General features: G+C 40.6%; 1 protein-coding gene across 20 annotated transcripts in view; it reads left to right on the top strand.

Annotated features, from left to right (window-relative positions):
• Positions 1–19,642, top strand: part of LIMCH1 (LIM and calponin homology domains 1) — a 327,804-nt gene extending 308,162 nt beyond the window's left edge. For 9 of the 20 annotated variants that reach the window (XM_059383114.1, XM_059383140.1, XM_059383146.1 and 6 more), the window contains 8 exons: positions 1,318–1,410; positions 2,280–2,384; positions 3,707–3,834; positions 5,444–5,565; positions 5,843–5,966; positions 9,219–9,327; positions 11,421–11,523; positions 16,742–19,642. In XM_059383114.1, coding sequence (XP_059239097.1) covers positions 1,318–1,410; positions 2,280–2,384; positions 3,707–3,834; positions 5,444–5,565; positions 5,843–5,966; positions 9,219–9,327; positions 11,421–11,523; positions 16,742–16,767 — 810 coding nt within the window. In that variant the 3' untranslated portion in view covers positions 16,768–19,642. Of the gene's footprint in view, positions 1–1,317; positions 1,411–2,279; positions 2,385–3,706; positions 3,835–5,443; positions 5,566–5,842; positions 5,967–7,391; positions 7,479–9,218; positions 9,328–11,420; positions 11,524–16,741 lie in introns of all 20 variants that reach the window. The other 11 variants (XM_059383225.1, XM_059383068.1, XM_059383096.1 and 8 more) reach the window with 2 other exon arrangements.
• Positions 19,643–26,292: the final 6,650 nt, after the last annotated feature.

A 26,292-nucleotide genomic window follows, 5' to 3' on the forward strand; every position in this document is an offset into this window, starting at 1 on the left:
ACATGTATACCGAGGTGCGGGGGGCGGGGCACAGATGTACAGCCTCTTTCATTCCCTGGATCACCTCCACTGATCCTCTCAGGGTGGGAGAACCTGGAATATGAGCTCATAGAACCAAGAAACCCAAGGTTTGCTTGTTTTTCAGCTTTTGTTAAGTTTGAGAGTCTGTTTCCTCTATTCTGAAAGACCCCTGAAGTTCCTCTCAGAAACTTTATAACATCTTAGGTTTTGATAACGAGATTTTTACCTGGAGTTCAAAGCCCGCCATGAGTTGACCAATGATGGTTTTTCTAGAGCATTAATAAGAACACCAGGCTTCAAATAATTCCAATAAAACCCTTTTATTCCTAAGATAATGACATAACAGGTCGCACCTGGAGGAAATCTCAGTGCCTTCCCTAGGAGGATAAAAGAGAGAGGATTGACAGTAATTAGGGGAAAACATTTGACTGTGTGTGGTACTTCCATGATGCCTCTGTCTCTGTCATGTCGGGGACACCATTCCCAAGGCACCCAGGGTGTCAGCTCTCACTTTAAGCATGAGTTTTAACCTCCATTTATCCATTTCTTCTAGTCAGCTGTCCAAAGGACTCCAGTCACATATTAGAGCCATCCTTATTCAGAGTATTTTTCCCCCAGAAGAGATGACTAGTGCTGTACTATTTCCGGAGATAGTGCCGCAGTTCTCATGTTGTAGCCTTCTAGTGGCTGTTTAAAATCTATTGTTAATTCAGAAGTTACTGAAACCTGGGAAGATTCCATTTTGGCAGCATGGCTACAAGCAAAGGGTAATTCAGCTACTCAGCTAATTATCATCTTATCTAGTCCAGACCTTTCTGCATTGTCCAACTTGTAAACCTACAAGGTTTTGTTGTTTTGTCTTCTATCAGACTCTCTCAGTAGCCATATTATTTCCATTAGTGAAATGGCAAAACTCGTCTCCAAAGGGCCCAGTAGAAACAAACCATTGGTTTAAACTACCGTCCCAGCACAAAAGCCAAGTTAAGGAAGATCTTAGAGTCTTTCAGTCTGTCTTTTCTCTTTGCATAAGCAAACATCTACTCATAGATTCGAGAACAAATCTGTAACACCAACAACAGAAAAGAGTGTTCTCTGTTAGGATTGTTATGTTCCTAACATTTTGGAGAGACACAAAATACCATTCCCGTTTTAGAGCGTGAATGGATTAGACTCAGAACGTTGCAAAATGAAGAACTGTCTTACAATGTGTTGTATACGGTGGCTTAGAGGGGAGGAAGTGTCCCAGTGGGGTACGCAAAGTCAGTTCAGGAACCATCTGTGGAAATTCTGTAACAGGAGAGATACCAGAAGGAACAGAACAAGCTAAAAGAAGAGTGGGAAAAAGCCCAGAAGGAGGTGGAAGAGGAGGAACGCAGATACTATGAGGAGGTAGGAAATTCCCAAGAAGGAATTTGACTTGTGGTTTTGATTCCTCAAAGTTTATTGGTGCCTTTTTTTTTTTTTTTTTTTGGTCTGTGGTTTATGTGTGCACATGGCTGTGTCCATTCTCCTTACCCAGAGCCCTGTCAACTTCTTCAAAGAGCTGTAGGCTCTAAAAGACCACAGTTCCCCCAAATTTAATTTGTGGTAAGGGCATGTTGAGTTATGGTCAAGGGAGACAATAGAATTTTATCTGTTTTCTAGTCAGAGAGTCAGATTCTTGATTTACCTTAAAGAGATGACACGAAAGTATCTAGTTGTGTGTTTGAGGAGAGCATGTTTGGTAGTAGTGAATTAATTTTGTGAGGACAATTTTGATGTTGGGGCTAAGTGAATCCTTACCAACTACATTCACTGTATTGTACTAAAGAGATTTGAAGGGAGGAGAATTTGGTTTTGTTTTACTTATTTTTTTTAGATGAACAAACCAGACCACATTAGAGAATTGGAAGGGAACTACATTTAATGCATATTAGCTAAAATTTGTTTATGATTAATTTTGTTGTGAATTTATCTTCACTAATTGTTGTGCCTAATCTGATCCCTAAAAGCATTTCTAATTAGGCTTCTTGAATCAGACTAATTTGCAAAGACTTTGTTTTTCCAAATTAAATGCTAATTTCTAAATCATTGCCCATAGAAAGTACATTCTGATTTACATGCTTTTAGAAAATAAGACCCCTTTTTTTTAACACCCTGCTTGTTTGCGCATGATCCAATTTTTTTTTTCTTTAAGCTCCTTAATGAAATTTTCTCTTGACAAATGTGATTTTATTTTCTCTTTTTCCCCTTTCATTAATTACTGTCCTTCCCTTTAGGAGCGCAAAATAATTGAAGACACCGTGGTTCCATTTACTCTTTCATCAAGTTCTGCAGACCAGCTGTCTACATCCTCCTCTGTGACCGAAGGCAGTGGGAAAATGGTGAGACCGCAGATTAAAAGCAATTTGTGAAAAAAAAATAAACCTAAAAATATAAAATAACAAGCCTGAGTTTTCCACCAGTTTAAATCCAGGACTGACCCTTGCCCTAGTGTGGCCAGTGTACCCCATGGTGCTGTCATGGCCAGAGTCATTTCCGGTGAAATCATTACTGGGGCCAGATCTGCTTCCATGGGCTGGCAACCATAGTGTCCCTGCACTGGCTGGAGAGGTCCTGATTAGTGGAGCATTTGCTGGAATGTGCCTCTGACAGCCCATCGTTCACTCATTCAACACACATGTATTCCTCTCCGCCACACCATGCGTCCCTTTGCCCTGGATGGTAGCCAGCAATGCACTCCCTACCAGCCTCCGTGGAAATTGCTTCGAAACCACTCTTAAAATTCCCCATGAAATTTATTTGTGTCTTCAAGGGCTGGAGAGAGCAGAGAAAGGGTGGTCTACCTCCATATCCCCCAAATAAGGTTGGGGAGCTATTGAACAAAAGTCATACCAAGACTTGGAATAGTCTGGAATCTGCATTTAAAAACAAAACAAAACAAAACAAAACCGATGGGCCCGCAAGAGCCATTTCTCCTAACTGAACAGTGAACAGTCCTAGAACTTTGTTTTACTTTGCAAGGTGGGCTTTCTGAGCAGTTCTCTTTCGTGATAACTTTTAAGAGAGATCCAGAGTACACATTGGTTTCAAATCATTGGAAAGCACTAACTATTCAGTTAATTTGGACCATTGTTACTATTCAGTTAATTTGGACAATTATTCTTTACACTGTAAGCAATGTGATTGGAAAAAATGTTTCAAATACACCATGGCCAGAGATGAGTGTTGTTCAGTGTGTTTAAAAATACTCAGTGGGATCCTGGGTGGCTCAGTGAGTTAAGCCTCTGTGTTTGGCTAGGGTCATGATCTCAGGGTCCTGGGATGGAGCCTCACATCAGGCTCTCTGCTAAGCGGAGAGCCTGCTTCCCCCTCTCCCTCTGCCTACCTTTCTCCCTACTTATGATCTCTCTCTCTCTGTCAAATAAATAAATAAAATCTTTTTAAAAAATTAATTAATTAAAACTAAAAAAATAAAAATGATACTCACGGGTGCTTGGGTGGCTCATTTCATTCAAGCCTCTGACTCTTGCTTTTAGCTCAGGTCATCATCTCATGGGTCATGGGATCAAGCCCTGAGTTGGGCTCTGCGCTCAGTGGGGAGTCTGCTTGAGATTCTCTCTCTCCCTCTCCCCCCCCCACGTGCATTCTTTCTCTCTCTCAGTAAATAAATAATATTCAATATTATCCTTCTTTTCTCAATTAGAATAAGATGGACTTGGAAAATGGTCGAGAGGAAGAACAAGAGACAAGACGGAGGAAGCCACTCCAGGGAGACAACAGTGATTTATTGCATAACCCTCGGGAAGATTGGCCACCAGAGGAAGTGGGCAGGTATGAACTGTATCAGCCTGTCCTTCTACATGAGCAAAGCCAGACTCTGCCTGTTCGCTCCCCAGAAAGGGTACCCATTTCTAATGCAAATCATATTCAGCTTTGAAATTATCATTCCAGTAATACATTACGTGTTGCTTAAACATATTCTAATATCTCCAAAGTCAGTCTTTATGCTCTTGAATATAAATCATCTTATTTTTAAATAGGTGAAATCTTTTTTAAGTGAGGGGAGGTAGTGTAGAATATCAGAGGAGCATGTTGTCCCTTCAAAGCCCCAGATCGAACTGTCATTCACCTGAAATGGTTGATATGTCCGGAGGGAGAAGGGTTGAAATGAGATCCTGGGGTCCTACCCACTGTGGGTTGACCATGGACCCGGACTTTACTCTCAGTATCCTCTGAGCTGTGAGAAATCACATTTACTCTGTGTGACAGTATAAAGGATAACAAATGATTGGTTTTGGATAATCATCCCACCCCATGGGTTCCAGTATGTTCCATGGGAAATCCAAACTGCGTACCCAGAAACCCCTAGATCATTCAGTGCTAGCTCAAACTAGAGCAAAATCTGGTTGTAGCTACGAGGCATAGTGGGCTTATTGATGCCACCCTGGGCCTAACCTAGAAGGGACCCTCAAAATCCCGGAAATTGGCAGTACGCTGCCACCAGCAAGTTCTTTATGAGACAGATGTTTGCTTTTGGGGCCCTGAGATACCAGAGAGAGAGAGATTAGCAAGTGTGCAAGCATATGCACACATACACATACACGAGTGTGCGGAGATACACGTGTGTACACACATACCACACACTGCACCTTCCGAGAGCCCCAAAGATGTGAAAGGCTAGAGTCATTTTCAAAGACTGTCCAATTTGAAAGTTTGGCTGTAAGTGGAGCCCCTCTGGTAGGATCTGCTCTGAGAATTCTCCCATGTCCATCAGCCAGAGACTGGGTGGATTGTGGCCATGGGGTCTTCGGGCCCATGCCCAGAGTCTGCAGAGCCTTTGGGATATAGCTCATCTATTTCCAGTTAACACTATTTAAAGAAACTTTTCAGTTTCATGAAACAAAAGCCACTGGTCAGGAATATTTGAATGATGCTGCTAAGCAAATTCATACGTGAATTTTTTCTGCTTCTCCAGACAGTCCCTGTTATCTCCAGAAACTCTGAACATTTTTAAACCTCTCCATCTCCTTCTCTTGCACACAGATGCTACTGCAAGGCCAGTGAATTCTCATGAGCTGCCCAAACCTGTGGGGCCCAAGCATTTTCTACTATAAGTCCTCTCCTGTGAAAATCTGGGAAATTCCAGTTGGCTCTGGTATCCCTTGAAATGATCAGAAATGAAGACCTTTATGGACAAGGAGATGGGGAAGACTTCAGAAATAATGGTTTCTCAAGCTTACTAAATTGATGGATAATGAAAAATGTGTAGGATTCTCCAGTACTTTAAATCTGGTTTAAAATGAATAGAATAAATTTTTCATTAGTCCCGTTTCTTTTTTTCATTTTATAACTAGGTATTTCCATGCCCTAAGGGATAGGATAAGTTTAGTTGGGTTGCTTTCATCTCTGTTCTGAAATATACATTTGTTTATCTCAACAGCCTAACTCAAGGGGCCGTGGCTCATTCTAAGAATCCTGTATCGAAAGGAGGCCATCAGGACCAACAGTTGGACACACAAACTGGGGCCCTACACTATGGGATGAACTCACAGCTAGCTCAGGGTAAGAATGGGTGTTGAAACCCAATAATGAAATTATTAGAACACCCCCCACACACGTGGTTCAGACAGGTATGAACTCTACTGGCTGTGGGCCTCTCTTGTAGCTTACTCCAAACAGCACAGTGAAAAGACTCCCACCACTGTGGGCCCACAGTCTACATGAACTCAAGGTGAGACCCCAGTGGGCATTAGTGCTTTCAAGAAGGAGGACATACGGAGCACTAGGGGGATGTTACTGAACACTAAGTTTATGTTCTTTATTCTTTCCTCGGCCTCAGATCCATCCCCGAGTCAGCAGGTATCAAACCCATCGATGCACATTCTAGAAGATGTGAAGCCAAAAACCCTCCCTTTGGATAAAAACATTAACCATCAGATCGAATCTCCGGGTGAAAGACGGAAGTGAGTAGCAAAATAAGATGGATGTGGAATTCCTTTGCTTTTTGAAATTTATCGACTAAGAATGGGAAACAAGTGTGAGATGGCAAGATGTCAGCAGTCGTTTTGTGCTTCTTGTCCACTGACTCTGAGTGATCAGAAAATAAGTATTTATGGATGTCTGAGACAGTCTTCCTGGCAAGTAAATATGGACTCTGATTTTTATCAATTTGTAATTGATAATGTCTTCAGCCTACAAATCTAAACATTTGGGAAGAATTTGCAGGCCTATTGCATAAGTGATTTATTTAAGTGAGTTAAATTGTCTCAGAGCCTGTTTCAAGAAAAAAAGTGTTTTTCTCTCATTTACATGCACTCCTATGAAGTAACTACCACAGGTTATATTCTTATTTTTTAAAAACCATATTATTTTACAATAAGAATAGTTCCTATCATTTTTTAAGCCTTTCAATATATAATAGGCACTGTGTTGAATGGTTTACATATCTCATCCCTTTTTATATACGTTAATTCACTGAATTCTTCCAGTAACTTTACTGGGTCTTGTTTCCATTTTAGAGAAGAGGACATTGAGGCTCAGGGAAATTAAATAACTTATCCAAAGTATTTGACTGATTAAGTGGTGGAAGAAGTCAAAATGAAACCATAGTTCCTAGATAAAATCATATTTGGACAAGAGGTTCCTTGTAACCAGTTTTTAAAATATATAACATTCATGATGCATTAACCAATCATTCTACCTAGAGCCAGATGACCTAGATTTAAACTTTGATTCTTCCACTTGCCGACATAGGACTTTGAGCAAGGCAAATCACAGGCAAATCTCATGAGACACCAAGAGCACCTGTCAAGCCACTGCAGTAGCTTCTGGCTGGGGCCATTCTGCTGTGTGGATGTTCATGACCTAGCAGTTATTACATGTTTTGAACATTACCCCTAATTACTTGTACCCATGATGAAATTATTGATAGGGGTAGAAGCCACCTCGTTTAAAAAAAAAAAAAAAAAAATCTCCATTAACGCTCTACCCTTAGCTCTGGGCTCCTTTAAGAGCTTTTTCCTATATCCTGACTCATCTCTCCCTTCCCACCCAGTCCATGATTTTTATATCTAACCCAGCATGCAATGTCAACTAGAGTCATTCCTGGAAAAAATAATAATAATAAATACTAGAAAGATACTGTGTCTTCCTGTCCAACCATGCCAACCTGGTTTTGATATTAACGCAGCCAATGCACATCCAGGCTTTGCTGGATGGAATGACTATGTCTGTTCTTCATAAAAAATTACCACTAGGACACGCTGTTGTTTTCTATTTTGTTGTCAAGGGAGTGTTTGTTTTGTTTTGTTTTCATCCAGAAAGTCTCTCCTTGTGGGAGGGGCTTCTCTTCGCTTCTCCTAATTCTTGGCTCCTTTACCGTGTTACAGGAAAAGCCCTCGAGAGAATTTCCAGGCTGGGCCCTTGTCCCCTTGTTCCCCCACCCCTCCTGGCCAATCACCAAACAGGTACAAGAGGTTAGAAAGCCTTTCTGAGGCTGCTTGATTTCACCTTGTGCCTGCTGAGCATGATTTCAACCAAATTAGTGCTTGCCAGATGATTCTGAGAGATGTGTTCACCTGATTCTCCTCCTAACGACACACACACACACACACACACACACACACATACACACACAGGCAGGAGGGAAGAACACATCCCCCATCGGCCTGCAGATTTTCTCAGCCCATGATAGAAAAAGCCAAGAGTATGATGTTGGCACGGCTGTGGCCATGGGGCTTTAATTACATTGTGCAGAACCCAGAATCTAATAATAAAATCCACCAGACAATTGCTGGGCTCCTCAGCTGGCGCCTTTCCCTCCAAGTTTGGCCGGGCCTTCTGGGCAGGGTCTGCTGCTGGCTCTTAACGGGGACCCAGGCGGGGACTAGCAACGAAACTTCATCCTTCCCTTTCCCCCACTCAAGCCCTGTTACAGTTGCCTCTGGACATTAATCGGGCCCCACGATATTCTTAAAAGCTGCCTGAGTTCCCATTCACTGGAGAGACCAAAGCAGTGGGAACTCAGAGGTTTTCTTTGATTTAGAAATTCCATTTTACTACCGGATAAGAGGGAAATCCTAATGAACAGAGTTTGCTCGAAGCAACTCTTCCTCTTTTCTTTTGTCTTCCTTTCTGTTTCTTCAGTTCCTCTGTACCCTGTTGGCTTTTGAATGAAATTGCATATTTTAAAATTTCTTGTGTAATCCCAAGAGCTTTCCAGACAGTGGGCATCACTGTGATCTAATCTCAGGGGTGGGGAAGCTGTCTGAGAGGAGGCCAGCTAGTGCTCTCAGCCTGTGTCAGTGCGCGGGGTCTGGGTCTAGTCCGGTGGTCGGCCCTGTAGTAGGGGCTTGGGGGAGGGCAGAGATGGGGGAGACGCAGCCTGTGCTCTCTAGGCGCTTTACAACTCAGAGAGATGGCAAGTGCCCGGTTTATGGAGTCCCAGAGTGTTTGCACTGGAAGAGGGGGTAGGTGGAGACCATCTAATCCAATCCTCTCATTTTAAACATGAAAGCAAAACCCAAAGTGCATTCCTTATACCTGATCATGAAACTTGGTGACGGAGCAGAGAATGGGTCCTGCGTCTGCCTGGTACCTAGTGGGCTGCGTGACAATTGCCTCTATTTTTAAACCAAAACAACAACAATTTTTCTTAATAAGTAGAAAGAAATGCCTCGAGGGCCAATGAACCCCAGTGATAGAAAATCCTAAAGCAGTACTGAAGCCTTAGTAAAGCTAAATTGGATTATCTTTTAGGACTTAAGAAAACATAGGAGAAGTACACTGAGTCATTTCAGGGCATTTAATCGTGTGGTTGAATCAACACAACATAGACTTCCTGTAACAGATGACTGAAACCACACACACACACACACACACACACATACACACACACATCCCCCAAATTCTGTGCCACGATGGAGGCCTGTAGTATTGGGCCCAGCAGGCCGCTTGCAACTTGTGTCTGATGCTTAATTCCTGCTCGTTATTAGTTCAGTAATTGCCATTGCATTCATGATATAAACCATCTATGGTTTATATCTTATATTATATCTTATACTTATAGATATATATCTATATCTTATATATATATATCTTATATTTAAGATGTTAAAATCCATCTTTTTTTTTTTTTTGCTTGAGGCTACATGTTAGTGCATTTGACCAACTACTCTAAATGAACGTCTTATTACTCCGTATATTTTGAAACCCAGGTCTATCAGCGGGAAGAAGCTGTGCTCGTCCTGTGGGCTCCCTCTGGGCAAAGGAGCCGCCATGATCATCGAGACCCTCCATCTCTATTTCCACATCCAGTGCTTTAGGGTACGTATGCCCGCCCTCCTCTCTGAGGGATGTGTTCTAGCATCTTCTAGCATCATTCTGTGCTGAGAAATTTCCTCCCGGAACTCCCGACGGGCGGGCCTCTGCTCGTGAGGCCAGGCCCTCTGGGTTGTACGGAAGTGTTTGCAGAGCCCGCCCTTCAGGAAGAAACTCTCCCCTCACACGTTCCTCTGGGACGGCAGGTGAGAAGAAGCAAAACGGATTTGCGCAGTGTGTCTGGAATGTAGCATCTTTTCCGCTTCTGACATTCTTGTGGCTTCACAGCAAAGGTTTTTATCTTTGGATGGAAGATTTTCCATCAATTAAGTGGCTAACAGCTAGGTGGTTCCTTGTAGGTCTCTGAATGCCTTTGTGCGTAATCACGAATTGAGTATCGCTCCCTCTGAGAAGCTGTCCTGACCCCCAGACAATGTCAGTTCCTTCACAGTCCTTAGAGAGAGCATTTCCTGCTCCTTACCACTCGCTTGTTTCATTGTTGAATCATCACCTCCTCGAATACAACGTCCCCTCCATAAGGGCGGGGGCCGTATCTGTCCAGCTCACCGTGATTTCCTCTGAACCTAGCAGAAATGAAGGAATTGACCAATTCACTGAAAATGCAGAGGCCTCGCTCCTAGTCCCACATCTCCTGCTAATAAGGGGGAGGTGAACTAGTACGGAGGTGAACCACTTCTAGCTCATTTATTATGAAATTGACAAGTTGGGACTCTATCAGCACTTCTTTTTTTTCTTTTTCCCCCACTCCTGGACACAATTCCAGTTAATATCTTATGTTGAAGCTAAACCCTTGAACTCTGAGTGAGAATCATTTCTTTCTCTTCACCAAGCTACTGTGCTTTCTCTCGAATTTTGTCCTGTTCCTTTGTCAGTAGTGTCTTCAGCTATTAAGTAAACTTGCATGGTTTTAAAATAACTCCCACTTTACCTATAAGCTAAGAGAAAGCAAGTAAAGTCCCAAAATCATTAATTTAGTCATATTAGTAATTAGTGCAAAGCAGGACTTACCATGAGTAAAACATAATATGGATCCTTAATTAGACTCCAATTATCAATATTCTCATTGTAAAATGAAGCTGGACAATGTATATCCCTACTTGTCTCGGAGTGTTTTGAGGCTCAAAGAATATACTTTTTAATTCCCGGCAATGCCAAGATAATGTGCTCTGATACCACAGTTTGTCCTCAGAGAATTTCCCCAAACTTGAAATAATCCAGATGGCAAAGAGTCTTCGCGGTTTCTCAAGGGAGAGGAGACTGGCCTTCTTAGCTATCAAAGCCTTTATTCTCTCTAATGATTCACTTCCTAGAGCTGATCTGACCCCTTAAGGCACATTGTCTCTTAGATTTACCCCCTACCCTGCAAGTCAGTGGAGCTTATAACATAATTTGGATGAAGCTTTCCTCTACCCTCTGGGTGACCTTAGAGCATGAATCTGGCCCTGGTCCTCTTTGGAGCTGGGTTCTAATCCCCCCAACCCACCACAAAAGGCTGGCCTCTGAAACTACTTCGTTCCCACCTTCTCCGTTCTAAGCAATGCCTCCTCAGGCTGACTGTGCTGAAACGTGTTCTTTTCCTGCTGGATTTGTAGCAGTGGGCGTTACTGCTTTCAGTGTGGAAACGTGAGGTGAGCCATTTCCTAGTCATTCTGATCTGGCAGAACTCGCCAACAGTAGTAGAAAGCATTTCAAGATTATTCACAATTATCAAGTTTGAATTGATAATCCATTGGCCATGTGTTTATTTAAAACCACTAGGATGTCATCTGTTTGGAATGGTTGTTCCGTCCTGATTGGGGGTTAACTTGACACCACCTACCAGCTCTACAATCCTGGACAAGTCAGCGAGCCTTGGAATCAGTGTCCTTTTCTGCAAAAATGCAAGGAGTTAGGATAAAATGCTACAAGTGTGTTGTTGCTGTGAGTCAGCTCTGGTACAACATCTGCCATATAGTAGATGCTCAACAAATGTGGAGGTTGTAGAAGCGATTGTTGCGTACTTGTGCGAACCATAACTAAGCATTATAAAGAAATGAGTCCTTGTGCACCTTATAACTTCTGTTCTTTCTGCCCTACAGTGCGGGGTCTGTAAAGGACAGCTTGGAGATGCAGTGAGTGGGACGGATGTTAGGATTCGAAATGGTCTTCTGAACTGTAACGATTGCTACATGCGATCCAGAAGTAAGTACCGGGGGGGGGGGGGGGGGGGGGGGGGCGAGAAGAGGGGGGGGGGGGGGGGGGGGGCGGGGCAGACATAGGATACCTTGAGACGAGTGTGGTCCTATGCCTTCTACAGGGCCCGATTTAGAAATTCAACTGTTCCTCCTCATTGATTGACACGCCTACCCTGAGGATAGGATTTATTAGCAGGTAGGGAAAAGAAACAATAAGGAAACAACCCGTATTTACCACTTGTTTCTTACTGGAAGTTACTGTTACAGTGTGGCCAAATTCTTTTTTATCCAGAAACATTATTTTTATCCGTTAATACACCAGGGAGGTAAAACCAAGTTCGAGACATTGCTTGAGCTCACCTTAGAGATTTTGGGGAGATAGAAGGAAGATACAAGATCTGTGAAACACTGTTCATTTGTAGAGGCATATCTTTAGAAAGCCAGCACCACTTGGGATGGTGTCAGTGTGAAGAATGGCTCTCCAGTGTTCAGCAACTCAAGCACCGGGTCCTCAATGTCCGCATGCCCTACAGTCAAGAGTTGTATGACATGGTCTGGCTTTGTTGCCAGCTAACGTGAAAGTTCCTTTAGAGCCAAGATGAGGGGTTCTACTTCTCTGGAATCCCTGCCCCATACTCCTTCGAAATGCCTTAGTACGGAAACTGAGCTTAACCAGTCTCTGGGGCCCTGAAGCCCATTCGAGCAGTCCGCCCCTAATCCGGTGTCTGGGTCTCCTACTGTAGACAGTTCACGTTGTTTTTGAGGGCACCAGGGGGCGCTGTTGCCCAGCTGCTGTTTAGAAGATCTGCAACTAGCCAGCCAGTGGCTCATCTCCAAAGTACTGTCCTTCTGGTGGGGAGACTTCCAGCAAATTCATCAGTAGGAATTTCTTCCTTTAAAAACAATGGAGGGAGAGGCGCCTGGGTGGCTAAGTGAGTTAAGCCTCTGCCTTCAGCTCAGGTTATGATCTCAGGGTGCTGGGACTGAGCTCCGCATTGGACCCCCTGCTCAGCGGGAAGCCTGCTTCTCCCTCTCCCTCTCCCCTTGCTTGTGTTCCTTCTCTCGCTGTGTCTTTCTCTGTCAAATAAATACATAAAAATCTTTTCAAAAAGTGAATAAAATAAAAATAAAAACAATGGAGGTGAGGAGTTGAAATTCAAGAATCTTATTTCTCAAAGTAAGTTAAAGAACATCTTTAGGCTTTTTACATGGGTATCTAAATCTGCAAGACTGAAGATTTGAAGAGTGAAATTGAAATTAAGTTGTTTTATTGCTATAAATTTAGTCAGTTAGGGAAGTATATGCCTCTTTTAATAAAATCCTAGGAAATAAGAATTAGATCAAACCCAGGTGGTTTTGATCTATGACAAACATTTGACTTAAAGTCAAAACAATTCCCAATTTTGAGCTGCTGCCCTCAAAACAGAACCATGTATACCACATATTATATATATATATTAATTTTATATAATTATAATATTTATATAGTATATAATATTGATATCAACTTAAGCTATGTGTTATACATGTAAAATATGGTATAAATAGTAAAAAATAACTAAAATGAGCAACAAATGGAAGAGTATACCATGGATGATCCTAAAGTATATATATAGTAAATAAATATATTTATTTTATCTGATTTTTATTTGCTTATTTTTATACATTACAATGGAAAACTAAGCCCTTTTCTCCCATATTCCAAAGTGATTTTAACTATCCTCTTGGACAAATAATACTTTTCTCAACCTCAATGAACCAGATGAATGTGAATCATGGAACCAGAAGAGGGCGCTCTTAGGTTGAAGGACTGTTGAGCCAGATTTCAACTGTACTGGAAATCTGAATTTCTTTCATAATTTAAAGTGCTTGAGGGATATCCACAGAGAACAAACCTGAGCCCACGTCTGGGTTACAGCAACCTGTTTTCATCCAGATTTTTACTTTAATTGAGAGAGTGGGTGATTCATTGTCATTTCTTTTGGAAACGAGCTTTTTGGATCTAGGCCAGCAGTTTTCTCTTGTGTATACAAATAAAAAGGACCTTAACTGCTTTTAATTCCAAATCTAAAGACAAGAACCATGGAGTTATAATAGCCTATATGAGGTTACAAATTATAATAGTCTCATAAGATAAAAAAAAAAATAAAGTGATTTAGAGGTAGACTAACATGATTTTTAAAATATTTTATTTTATACAAAATACTAGGAAATTCTTTTTTCTTTGGATACTAAGAAGAAAGCAAGAAGGCATATTACTTCTCTGCCTAGATGATGTCTATAGACATTCAAAGGAATGAGTCAATAAAATTATAAATGGTATAAGGTTAGAAAATAGGGTTGTTTAGGGAGACACCGAATTAAAAGTGAAAGTCTCCAAAATTAACCACTGTAATCACTTTCTAATTATTTCTTAGAGAGAAGGTTAGAATGTACATTTGTATGTGTGTACACACACACATACACACACACACACACACACCATATGTGTGCGATACATCTACCCACCTATGTTCTGTTTTTTTATTTCACGAAGATAATCACATAGTGTCCTTTACTTTTGTTGCTCTTGTGTTTAATTTAATGATATATTATGGCAATTTTTCTTTTGGTCATTTTCTCATATAACATTCTTTCTCCCCATGCTTTTAGATGGCTTTTTAGTACCCGAATACAGTCCCATTGTGTGGACTTGCCGTAATTACAGACTATTCTCTGTGCATGGGCACTTCAGTTGTTTCCAGTGTTTTAATATGTTCTGGGTAAAGGCCTCCGTGGACATCCACGTACAGATGTCCTCATGAACAGTCGAAAGCATTTCTGTAGGGTAGATTCTGAGCACTGGGACTGCTGAGTTAACAGTCATGTGCTTTTAAAATTTTCAGACAACTTGTCTAATTATCTTCCAGAAAAGTGCACTCTCCCTGCAAAGTCCGTAAGAGAGCCTCTTTCTCTCTCCATGCCTGTGTCAGTTCTGGATCACATCAGACTTTTAAAATTCCTACTGTGTTGCATGGGGAAGGGAAAATTGCATTGTTTTGACCTGTATGTCTTTAAGTGAGTTTGAACATCTTGTTTATGGACCATTTCTATTTCTTTTTTGCTATTAAAAAAAAATGTATCTTTCTTCTCTATCCTTTGCCCATGGTTCTGCTAATACTTGATTTGTAGTTCTTTTAAAGTAAAGACATTTTCCCTTGATTTTATATTTGCTGCTTATTGCCATTGTCATTGGTCTTTCTACTTCGTGAACTTTTTTTCATAGAAAAGATTTTCATGTAAAGTAATTAAACATATCTTTTTTCAATCTTTCCTTTTTGGATTCTGGGTTCTGTGTCCTGCTTAGAAAAACTTTCACTACTTCAAGGATTTAGCTGGGATTTCTCCCAGAATTATTCTTTATTTTCTCTTTCACATGAAACTACGTGATCATCACAAATATATTTTGGGACAAGAACTGAGATAGATATCCAATCTTTTTTTCCCCCCAGTTACAAGTTGTGCAAATTTAACTGAAGAATCCTTTTTTTTTTTTTTTCCCATTAATTTGAAATGCCAGCTTTCTCATAAATGGAGTTCCCCATAGGTATTTGGATCTATTTCTAGATGTTTTATTATGTCTTATTAACCTACTAATTCTCAAGTGTTGAATAGTTTTAATTATTATAGCTTCTTAATATGTTTTCATATTGAGTAATAATGACTACTTTCTTTCCAGTTGTTTTTTCCTAACTCTTCTTTCATGTTTATTTTTCCAGGTAGATATTAATATTATATTGGGGCTAAACTTAACACATGACAGGGATAATGACCAGCATATCTGAGAATAGTGCTCATTTCTTTCTTGGTGTCAGAAGAAACAAATGTATTAGCTTAAATGTGAATCAGTGGAGGAGATAATAGTTGGCTCGAGAAGTATAAATATAGTTGAATTGTTTGAGTATATCCCAGATGCAATTTTTTTAAAAAGTCAGAATGAAGAGAAATGGCTAAAAATCATTTTTCTTTCGTTTTTATCTGATTCTTATATGAGTTGGGTGGGGATGGGTAGATGGAAGGGGTGGTTTACATCATAGGCGTTCTAAGTGAAACAAAATGATTTCATTGTGTGGAATAATAAAGCCTGGATGTATAATCCTATTTCCTTCAAGTAACTAGTCACATTTAAATGAAATTTTTCTGTTGGAGGGGAGAAATTCCATAACAGCATATTAAAATGCAATTCCTAAAAGCAATGTAAACAGTTTTTAAGTTCATATGTAAATGGGAATGGAAGTGCAAAACAAATCACCTGCCACAAATCAAGCCTTCACGTGGCTAACTTGTGCCATTTGTGCTTGGGTATTGGGTGACTGTGTCTCTGTGTCGGATGATTCCGTCATTCATTCTGGTGAAATGCATTTATTGCAAAATCTCCAGGGTCTTTTCCAGTGTTGCGATTGTCTCATTACCACTCTAGTGCCTCCAACGAAAGAGAAACTTTGTGAAGGTTTCTGCAGGAAATACGGAATCCAAACCATCCTTCTAGATGGAATTGCCAGATAAAATAGAAGATGCCCCCATTAGAATGTTTTTGCCCTATTAAATTTGAATTTCAGATAAACAATGATTTTTTTTTTAGTAACTGTACCCAAATATTCCATGGTCAGGATTTAGCACAAGTATATCTCAAATAGCACATAGGATATACTTATACTAACAAAAAAATTATTATATTTTAATTTGTTGTTTACCTGAAACTCAAATTTTGTTGGGTGTTCTGTGTTTTTATTTACTAAATCTAGCAAATATGTATGAGTCCATATGTAGATCCCATGTCACATTCCCCTGGCTGCAATGTATTTATTCTTCTAGAAACCAAAACCTAAAGGACCAGAAAAGAGAGAATGTTTTCTTGCTTATTTGCCCCTAGAAGACAAGGCAGGGAGTTTAACAAAGATCATTTGGCTTAAGGGTGAAATCCAGAGGATTTCAACCAAACTTGACAGGGCAGATGAATCCCCAGGACTCCTTGTTACATTCTGGGATGGAACTCAGGAGTGCCCTGTCTGACCACCTACTGGTGACGCCAGTACTTCTCTTCCCTGGGCCACACTTGGAGCAGCAGAGGGGGACAAATCCCCGCTCAGAGGGAGAAGAGATTTGGGCAGAGGTCATTACCAGTGCCCTGAGGCAAGAAGTGTTGTGTCCTCTAACCAAATACTACCCCGTGTTCTTTGTCGCAGGTGCTGGCCAGCCCACAACATTGTGACGCGCTTTTCAAGCTTCCAGATCACTCACCGTTTCTTTCTGGAGGGTGTCCCCGGCGACCATTTCACCAAATCCCAAGTGTGGGGGCTCCTTGGCATTTACCTAATTTCGGAAAGGCTGTTCTAAAAGATGGTATCTGTTCTTCTGTAGCACAGTGTTTGCATTCTTCCTGGTTTTCCGTTTTGGTTTTGATTTTTGTTTTCTTTTGGTTTTGCATTTGCACAGTATATACAAACGAATAAATACAGTGTCGTGATCCTGTAGTTCACACGAAGGTCTTACCGTGGGCCAACAGGCTCATGGTTTCAAATGGGTTCTTCTCTTCTCTGAGAGTTCCTGAGATGAATGAGGCAATAAACTTGTTTCGTTGTAGTATTTTTAGGAATTAAACACTTCATGTTTACAGAATTGAGCTGCAGAAAGTGCAAGACATGCCAATTTGAGATGTGTCATCTTCTACGATGGAAGCCTAGCATTCATGCATTTCAGAAACTAAAAATCACACTGTAGAGCTCTGAGCTATAACTTGTTTTTAACGCAGAGACGCTAGTCTGATACTACATACTGTAATCCCGAGACATCTCTTACTTACCTTTGGAGGTGGAAGTCCTACCAATAAATTATTGCACCATTAGTGTTAGATTTTGTGTGCTTTGGAAGTTCTGTCATTCACAGAGGCTGGTCCGTTAAATAAAGCAAACCCTTGCAGTATCAGCTCAACTTACTCTATGGGGACACTGCCCAAGGGTAGGAAGAAACCATAGGAAAATATTTCAGTCATCGTCTCCAAAGTTCTTACCAAAATCTGTGAGAAAGTTTTATCTCCAGAAGAGTGGTGGGTCAGTGAGAGCCGGGAGGGTTTTGGTGCTTGCTTCTCTTCAGGCTGTAGATCATAAGAGACTCCGTGTGAGGCCTTTGGAAGCTGCCACCAAGATTAGTCCATCATGAAGTGTGACCCGGGCTCACCCTTGCCTACAAGTTCTTCTTGAGGGCCCGAAGGTGTCTAAAGCAAAGCATTAAGACCCTCCTCCTAGAACCCAATGACATATGTCGTCATGAGCCACCAACGAGCGATCAGCAAGAAGAACTTCCAACTCACAGTGCACCCGGCCCACCGCAGTGGACATCTGCCCTCTCCCGTTCTCCTGGATCACCAACCCTCTTGACTGTTGACAATTCTAGAACTTCAGAGCGGAGCTCTTGTGGAGAGCTGGCTTCCTGTCTGCCCTGTGTGCTGAGTTTCCACTGGCCAAGAAAGGACTCCAGTTACTAAAAAGCATCACGTTTTAGATCTCCAGGCTGTTTTTCTTTAAGACTGGGGAAAGGGGAACTATTTATTCTGCCTTAAAATGACGGCAAATACGTGAAGATGACATTTTGTGAATGTAGACTATGGATATACTCCTAATAGGTTAATGTAGTCATACAAGGAGATTAAGTAGATGTTTTTCTGTTTATGTAAGCAATAATTTTTTTTTCCTGTGTCTTATTGAGTAGGGCTAGCAATTATTTATTTACATGCTAGACTGTTCTCTGCATGCGGGTTCCATGTAAGTGCAGAAATTCCCTCAGCCACTGGAGGTAATTTGACCATCTTGTCATTTGGAAGAGCTGTTGTTAGATTGGAATTTACACATCATTTCATTAAAAAATTGTGCCTTAGAAAATGCGAAGCTGTTGCACATAGTTAGTGATGAACTCTGGATACAGTATGTTGAAGAGAGGTGAAGTCACTTCCAAGTCATGAAGACTTCTCGTGGAGGTGTTCGCTGTTTTACAGGAAAAAAAAAATTAAAAAAAAAGAAAAAGAAAAATAGAAAAAAAATTTAAAAGTTTTGAAAATGTACAGATTAAGTTCAATATTTTGATTAACCACTTGCATGTTTTATTAAATATTTTGATAATGTGGATGTTTACACTTTGCATGATATTAGCAGAGTACTTTGCCACAAATAATGCACAAAACATGTACAATATGATCATTCATAACCGATTTTTATAGAATACTTTTTACATGTGTAACTCCATCTGTTATGTAAGGACTATATGAATAATGCACATTCTCTTCTGGTTTCACAAACCCATTTATACATATTTCTTAGTGAGCCTCATTGTACATGTATTGAAGCCTGAATCAAGTCAAGAAAAATAAAGCCCCATTCTCCAGCTGCGAAATGTGCTCTCCCATAATGAACAATAGTCACCAGCACAGAATAATCTCCAACATTTTCTAAATTCTAATTGCCAACTGTTTCTATTTATATTTGATTTCTATTTCATTTGGAGTCTGTTACATGGCATCTCAGGCAGACTAGATCTTGTTTTTTCCAATGCAGCATAGCGAGTATGATCTATTTCTTTTCAAATAATCTTTGAGATCCTGGGGAAGGGGGGGAAGCTCTGCTCTGTTGAGCTACGATGGAAATGCTCTTGTTTAAAAAAAGCAGATGAGGCAAGTGAGTGATTTATTGTTCTTGAGGAAATATACGATTTTCCCCCTCATGCTCCAAAAGCTAGTCCTTTCTCTTTATTAAGAAAAAATGAGTAACCCTTTGTTTTTCACTAACTAGCAATCCATGTCATTTCCTCATTCTTTCTACGTAGTGTTATTAAGGCAAGACCTATTCTAGTTATCTATACACAGTGTAAGACGTAACAAACTGAAATGATCCACCTCGTATGTGAGTCCGTCCGAAAGGTGTTACTGCTCTGGGTGGGCCAATGTTCTCTATCAGTTATACTAACCTTCATTTAAAAATATTTATTCTAAAATGCCTCTGAGAAATAGTTAAAAAAAAAAAGAAAAATTAAAAGTTGTCTAAAATGCAACAGCTTTTATAGTAAATGTACATTTATAAATAAAATACTCAAATCAACTTTGTACTCTATTAATTGGGAGGGTAGGGAGGAGGGGGTCAGCTTTTGGACTTGGGGAAGAGAGAATCAGGCTCTCTCCATTGTAGCTTCGGGTCTGGGGTTATGTAATCGGATGTTGGCCATGAAGCATGTTTGCATATGCATCTTGTTCCATTTTTGAGGTCAGCTGTTTAAGGCAAATCGAACTTAGCAGCTGGTTGTAGGAGTCACTAAGGCATTGCCTTCCACGGAAGGATTCAGACTCCTTGAGCTGAGACACACAGTCACCAGGAGAGACCCTGCAAATGCCAGTGGAAATTATCTGAAACAACCAAATGCTGGAGTGTTTCCAGCACTGGCCAGAGAGAACTAAACCAACCCCTTGAAGTCGCTAGATTCTGCCCCTGTCCTTAGCGCTTCTCCAATGTTCTTCTCACTGTCTCCATATACTCATTTCACTGACGGCTTTTTTCTCCATTGTTGAACCAGGAAATTTGCTGCAAAACAGAGGCTTCCTTCTGATGCCATGAACTTTCCACAATACATATGGACCTTGCTTGGCCCTCTGTCCCAGATTTGTAAGTTGTGCTGCTAAAAGCAAGCAAATTCTGTGAAAGCTCCCGTCGCTCTAAGACACAGTGTTCTAATTGCTACCACGGATTAGTACTCTGGTTCTTTTTGCCAAGTGCGGTAGGCAGCTAGTGTTTGCCACCCTTTCCATAGATAAGTGACTTCTTTCCCTTGCCTGAGAGAGTTTGAGTAGCTCTCAGAGCGGTGGCCTATATCCATCCTTACTTAAATGAGATTCCATTCCAATACAAAGAGAAGATTGTTATCACATGTGCTCTCTGGAGAATGTCTTTACCAAAAGAATAACATTCTACCTCAGACCTGCTGGACTGGCTTGCTTTCCACAGACTTGCTTCAAGACCTAAGGACTTCTTGGTAAGGTCCAAATTTAGACCACAAAGGACCCCGCCCCATCCTTTGACATGATCAGAGTCTGGAGGTTACAAATCAAGTGACCGGAGGGACCAGTTATGTACTGTAGGAACCAAAAGTGGGGAATAGATTGGTGTAGACTATAGCAAACGGGCAAAAGAACAGTTCTGTCTCAAGAAAGGCGGCTACCTGACTCCAAGCAATTGTTTGCATATGAAATCTGCAGCCTTTTAAATGTTAACAACAATTCAAAACACTTCCCAATGTGCACCAAGCCAACTTGTGAGACACCCCCTAAAATACATCTGCAAGTCTAAGTTTGTCCTCAGGCCACCCGTTTACAACCCACAGTTAATCTTCTCTAGGCTTTTCCGTCAGCTGCTACACACTTGCTTTCCTAAGTGTCATTTCCTTTGACAAACATACGGAGAAACGATTGAGGAAAATACTTACTTTCGGAGGGTCTTGGTTCCTTCCAAGAAAGAAGCTCAAAGAGCTGTCAATTGGCCAGTTGTGTTGCTATGATTCGTAATACTTTCGGGCAGCATTGTTCGTGTATTGTCCCCAAAGACGGCTATTTTAGAAGCCCCCTTGTTCAGCGTTTTCCCGAACCACGCCCTTCCCTTAATAGTTCTTCCAAGTGACTCGAAATCACAGGAAAATGTTTATATATAACAAAGTAGAACTTTTCCTAAACTTCTTGAGCATTATTTCATCAAAGGTGGTTGTGCCAGCATCGTTTCGTTTATCAAAAAGCATTTTGGGGACGCCTGGGTGGCTCAGTGGGTTAAGCATCTGCCTTCAGCTCAGGTCAGGATCTCAGGGTCCTGGGATCGAGTCCCACATCAGGCTCTCTGCTCAGTGGGGAGCCTGCTTCTCCCTCTGCCTGCCGCTCCCCCTGCTCATGCTCTCTCTCTGACAAATAAATAAATAAAATCTTTTTAAAAAGCCAGCATTTTGGGCATGTATATATACATCTTGTTATTCCATAGACGAGAAATGAGGTATAATAGGAATAAGTGACTTATTCTGGATGAGTATAAGATTTTACATAATTGTGTATTTCATCAACCGTCTCCAATCAGCGGTGACTAGGTTAACTTCCTATTCAACTGTGCTTGGCTCTCGTGTTTGGGACCTCACACGAGACCAACAGGGGACCTCACACGAGACAAACAAGCTCTGAGCAGAGCTGGCATTTGGCAGAATTTATTCGACACTCAAATGGGGGAGCAGAACATTCTTTTTTTTTTTTTTAAGATTTATTTATTTATTTAACAGAGAGAGATAGAGAGAGAGAGATCACAAGTAGATGGAGAGGCAGGCAGAGAGAGAGAGAGGGAAGCAGGCTCCCTGCTGAGCAGAGAGCCTGATGTGGGACTCGATCCCAGGACCCTGGGACCATGACCTGAGCCGAAGGCAGTGGCTTAACCCACTGAGCCACTCAGGCGCCCCAGAACATTCTTTTTATAGTGAATGTATACTTAAAAATTCTCAAATGGACTTAGAATTCCATTTTTACCCCCTAGGATTTGATTTCTTTCTCTGAGAAGACAGACAAGAGCTGGTCTTTGGGACATGACTTTGGGCATCTTAGCATTTGCTGGAACGGATGCTAAAGGGTCTCTCCAGCAGAGCCCCAATGATCTCTGCCCTGACACACGACACTCCCAAAGCCCCTCTACCCTCCCCAAATCTGGTCTCCAGAGCTGGGAAAAAGTAGCCTGCCTGATAACATGTTTGTCCAGCCCAACTTCTGTTTCACAATGGAACCTCCACTTTCTCAACCTCAACAGCAAAGGCCTGATCAAAGGAAGGGTCTCTTTCTAACCACTCCAATGGGGAGATGACCCTGAGGGCACAGCGCAGTGATTCCTATGTCACAATATTATTTCACTGCTAATAGATTCACTGACAACACTAAATCAAGGCATTTCAATTTTCCAGCAAGAATAATGACATTATCCAAGGAAACCTGGTTTCTTTATTGTCCGCCAAGGAGCCAGAGAATTTTTTCAGTGAGCCCCATTGGTTTAGAAAATACTGTGGCAGGAGGGGGTGTCTGGGTGGCTCAGTGGGCTAAAGCCTCTGCTTTTGGCTCAGGTCATGATCTCAGGGTCCTGGGATCAAGCCCCTCATCGGGTTCCTCATCAGGGAGCCTGCTTCCTCCTCTCTCTCCGTCTGCCTCTCCGCCTACTTGTGATCTCTGTCTGTCAAATAAATAAATAAAATTAAAAAAAAAAAAAGAAAATACTGTGGCAGGAAAGTGACTGAAGTATAACTCTAGGAAGCCCCATAAACATTTCATGAAGCACTACACTCCCACTCTCCATGAGCCAGCATGAATTACTATCCCAAGCTCGATCCTGGAGCATTGAGCAGTTCCTTCTGAATCCATGAGAAGTTTGGATGGTATTTTGTGTTTTTCAATACTTTGAAGATTGAGAAGCTACACCTTGTTTATATGATAACACTCTGGGAAACAAGTGGAGTGTTTGATTGGCTAAATGTAGAATGCCTATTCTGAGATGATCCAAGAAAGTTTGAAAAGGAGCACTAATCAAAGTAATTTGCCTTACCAAACAGTAAAATTTACAACAAAGATAAAAATAAACAAGTACATATCTCAGGCAAGAATTAATAAACTAATCATAATTAACACAGCAAAGTGTATGGCCCAGAAATAGACCCAAATAAGCATGAAAATTTTAGTGTATAATAATAATGGTATCATAAGGGGCACCTGGGTGGCTCAGTGGGTTAAGTCACTGCCTTCGGCTCAGGTCATGATCTCAGGGTCCTGGGATCGAGTCCCGCATCGGGCTCTCTGCTCGGCGGAGAGCCTGCTTCCTTCTCTCTCTCTCTCTGCCTGCCTCTCTGCCTACTTGTGATTTCTCTCTGTCAAATAAATGAATAAAATCTTTAAAAAAAAAAAAATGGTATCATAAATCAGTGGATACAGGAGGAATAGTTAATTAATGTCACCTCTTCACAATAAAATTAATCTCAGATGAATTAGAGTGTTAAGTTAAAACAACAAAAGAATGATAGGTTTTAAATATGTTTAAATATGTAATAAACGGAATTTTAGGCAAAATTTAAAAGTGATGAAAAACTTGGGTTAATATTCCCAACAAATAAGCCAAAAGGTTAATATCTTCAACATATGAAGTCCTTTGCAAATCAATAGAAAGTGGGCAAAGGAACCTTAAAAAGCTGGGCAGAAAAGAAATATAAATGGCCAGTAAACACGAAAAATAATGTTCAACTGTACTGGTGATCAAAGAAAAGTAAACTAAAGCAACAGTAAAACAAGACTCTCCCTACAACCCCCAAAACAGAAAGTCATTCAATTATATTAAGAACTTAAAACTTCCATATCACAAAAAGAAAGTTTTTAAAAGGCTAAAAACCAAGAGAAGTTTTGTCACAGGTACAACCAAAAGAGAATTAGTATCCAAACTGTATAAGGAACTTGAAAGTATCAATAAGGAAAATACAAACAGATCAATTTTTAAAATGGACCAAAAAATGAAAAGTGATATCATAGAAAATATGAACAACCAAAAAAAGCAAAAATATATTCAATTGCATTAAGAAGAAAATGCTTATGAAAACCATTATGAATGTCATTTTATGCACACTGAATTGACAAAAATTTAAAACTTTGATGACACCAATAATTAGTGAAGATATGAAGCAATGGAAACTCAAACACTACTGATAAAAATGTATAAGGTAAGAAGTTAACATTCAAAATATGTAAAGAACTTAAACAACTCAACACTATAAAAACAACTAATCTGATTTAAAAATGGATGGAGAATCTAAACAAACATTTTTTTCATAGAAGACAGGCAGATGGCCAAAAGACACAGGAAAAGAGCTTAACATCACTCATCATTTTCCTAATCTCATTTCCTATCTCATTGAGCTATCAGCTCACACCTGTCAGAATGGTGAAAATAAAACAACACTTAGAAACAAGTGTTGGTGAGGATGTGGAAAAAAGAAAACCCTCAAGCACTGTCAATGGGAATGCAAAATGGTGCAACCACTGTGGAAAAGAGTATGGAAATTTCTCAAAAAAATTAAAATTAGAACTACCAGATAATCTGGTAATTCCACTACTGGATATTTATCAAAAAAACAAAAAACAAACAAACAAAGAACACTAATTGGAAAAAATGCACTGATCCTTATGTTTATTTACATATACATGACCCCTATGTTATCATTTACAATAACCAAAATACAGAAGCAACCCAAGCATCCATTAATAGATAAATGGATAAAGAAGATGTACTTTATGCACATACATGCGCGTGCACACACACACACACACACACGCACACAGGCAGGAATATTACTCGGCCATTAAAAAGAACAACCAGTTGGGTGCCTGGGTGGCTCAGTGGGTTGAGCTGCTGCCTTCGGCTCAGGTCATGATCTCGGGGTCCTGGGATCGAGTCCCGCATCGGGCTCTCTGCTCAGCAAGGAGCCTGCTTCCTTCTCTCTCTCTCTCTGCCTGCCTCTCAGTGTACTTGTAATTTTTCTCTGTCAAATAAATAAATAAAATTGTTAAAAAAAAAAAAAAAACAACCAGCCATTAGCAACAACATAGATGGACCTAAAGTAAAATAAGTCAGCCAGAGAAAGGAAAATACCATATAATTTCACCCCTATATGGATTTGAGAAACAAAAGAAATAAATTTTAAAAAAAGAAAAAAAGATTTAAAAAAAGAAAAACCCCACTATTAAATTGAGAGAACAAAATGGTGGTTGCCAGATTGCAGAGGGGGTGTGAAATAGATTTTTTTTCAAAGATTATATATTGGGGGCGCCTGGGTGGCTCAGTGGGTTGAGCCTCTGCCTTCGGCTCGGGTCATGATCTCAGGGTCCTGGGATCAAGTCCCCGCATAGGGCTCTCTGCTCAGCAGGGAGCCTGCTTCCTCTTCTCTCTCTGCCTGCCTCTCCGCCTACTTGTGATCTCTGTCTGACAAATAAATAAATGAAATCTTTAAAAAAAAAAAAAGTCAATATCAAAGATTGTATATTGGTAAATAATTCTACATTAGCTTAATGAAACTGATGAAGCTCATACCCCTTAATGTAGCAATTTCACATGTGAAACATAACTACCTTAGCCTAAACTCTAGAGAAACTCAAACTTTCACAAATGTCCTCCATGAGACATGTTCAAGAATGACCCTCACAGCACTGTTTGGATATAAATTATGCCATCACATTTTAGCAGTGAAAAATGAGCAAACTGCAAAGTATACACAAACATTTGGATGAATCTCAGGAAAAATAATAGGTTAAAATAACAAGGTGCCATGTGCTTAATTGGACAGCACATATACCAAAAATAACAAGACACCCCATATGACATACATTGTGACACCATTGATGTAATGTCCAAATACAATAGGAAACCAAGCATTGGGGCACCTGGGTGGCTCAGTCATTAAGCATCTTCCTTCAGCTCAGGTCATGATCTCAGGGTCCTGGGATAGAGCCCTGCATCAGGCTCCCTGCTCCATGAGAAACCTGTCCTCCCTCTCCCACTCCCTCTGCTTGTGTTCTCTCTCTCATGTGTCTCTCTCTGTCAAAAAAATAAAATAAAATAAAATCTTAAAAAAGAGAAAACTAAGCATTAAGGTCTCCTGGGAGGCACATAATATGTGATAAAAGTAAAGCAAAGCAAAGCAAAAGAATAATACA

Source organism: Mustela nigripes, chromosome 1 (genome assembly GCF_022355385.1).
Source record: "Mustela nigripes isolate SB6536 chromosome 1, MUSNIG.SB6536, whole genome shotgun sequence".
NCBI lineage: Eukaryota > Metazoa > Chordata > Mammalia > Carnivora > Mustelidae > Mustela > Mustela nigripes.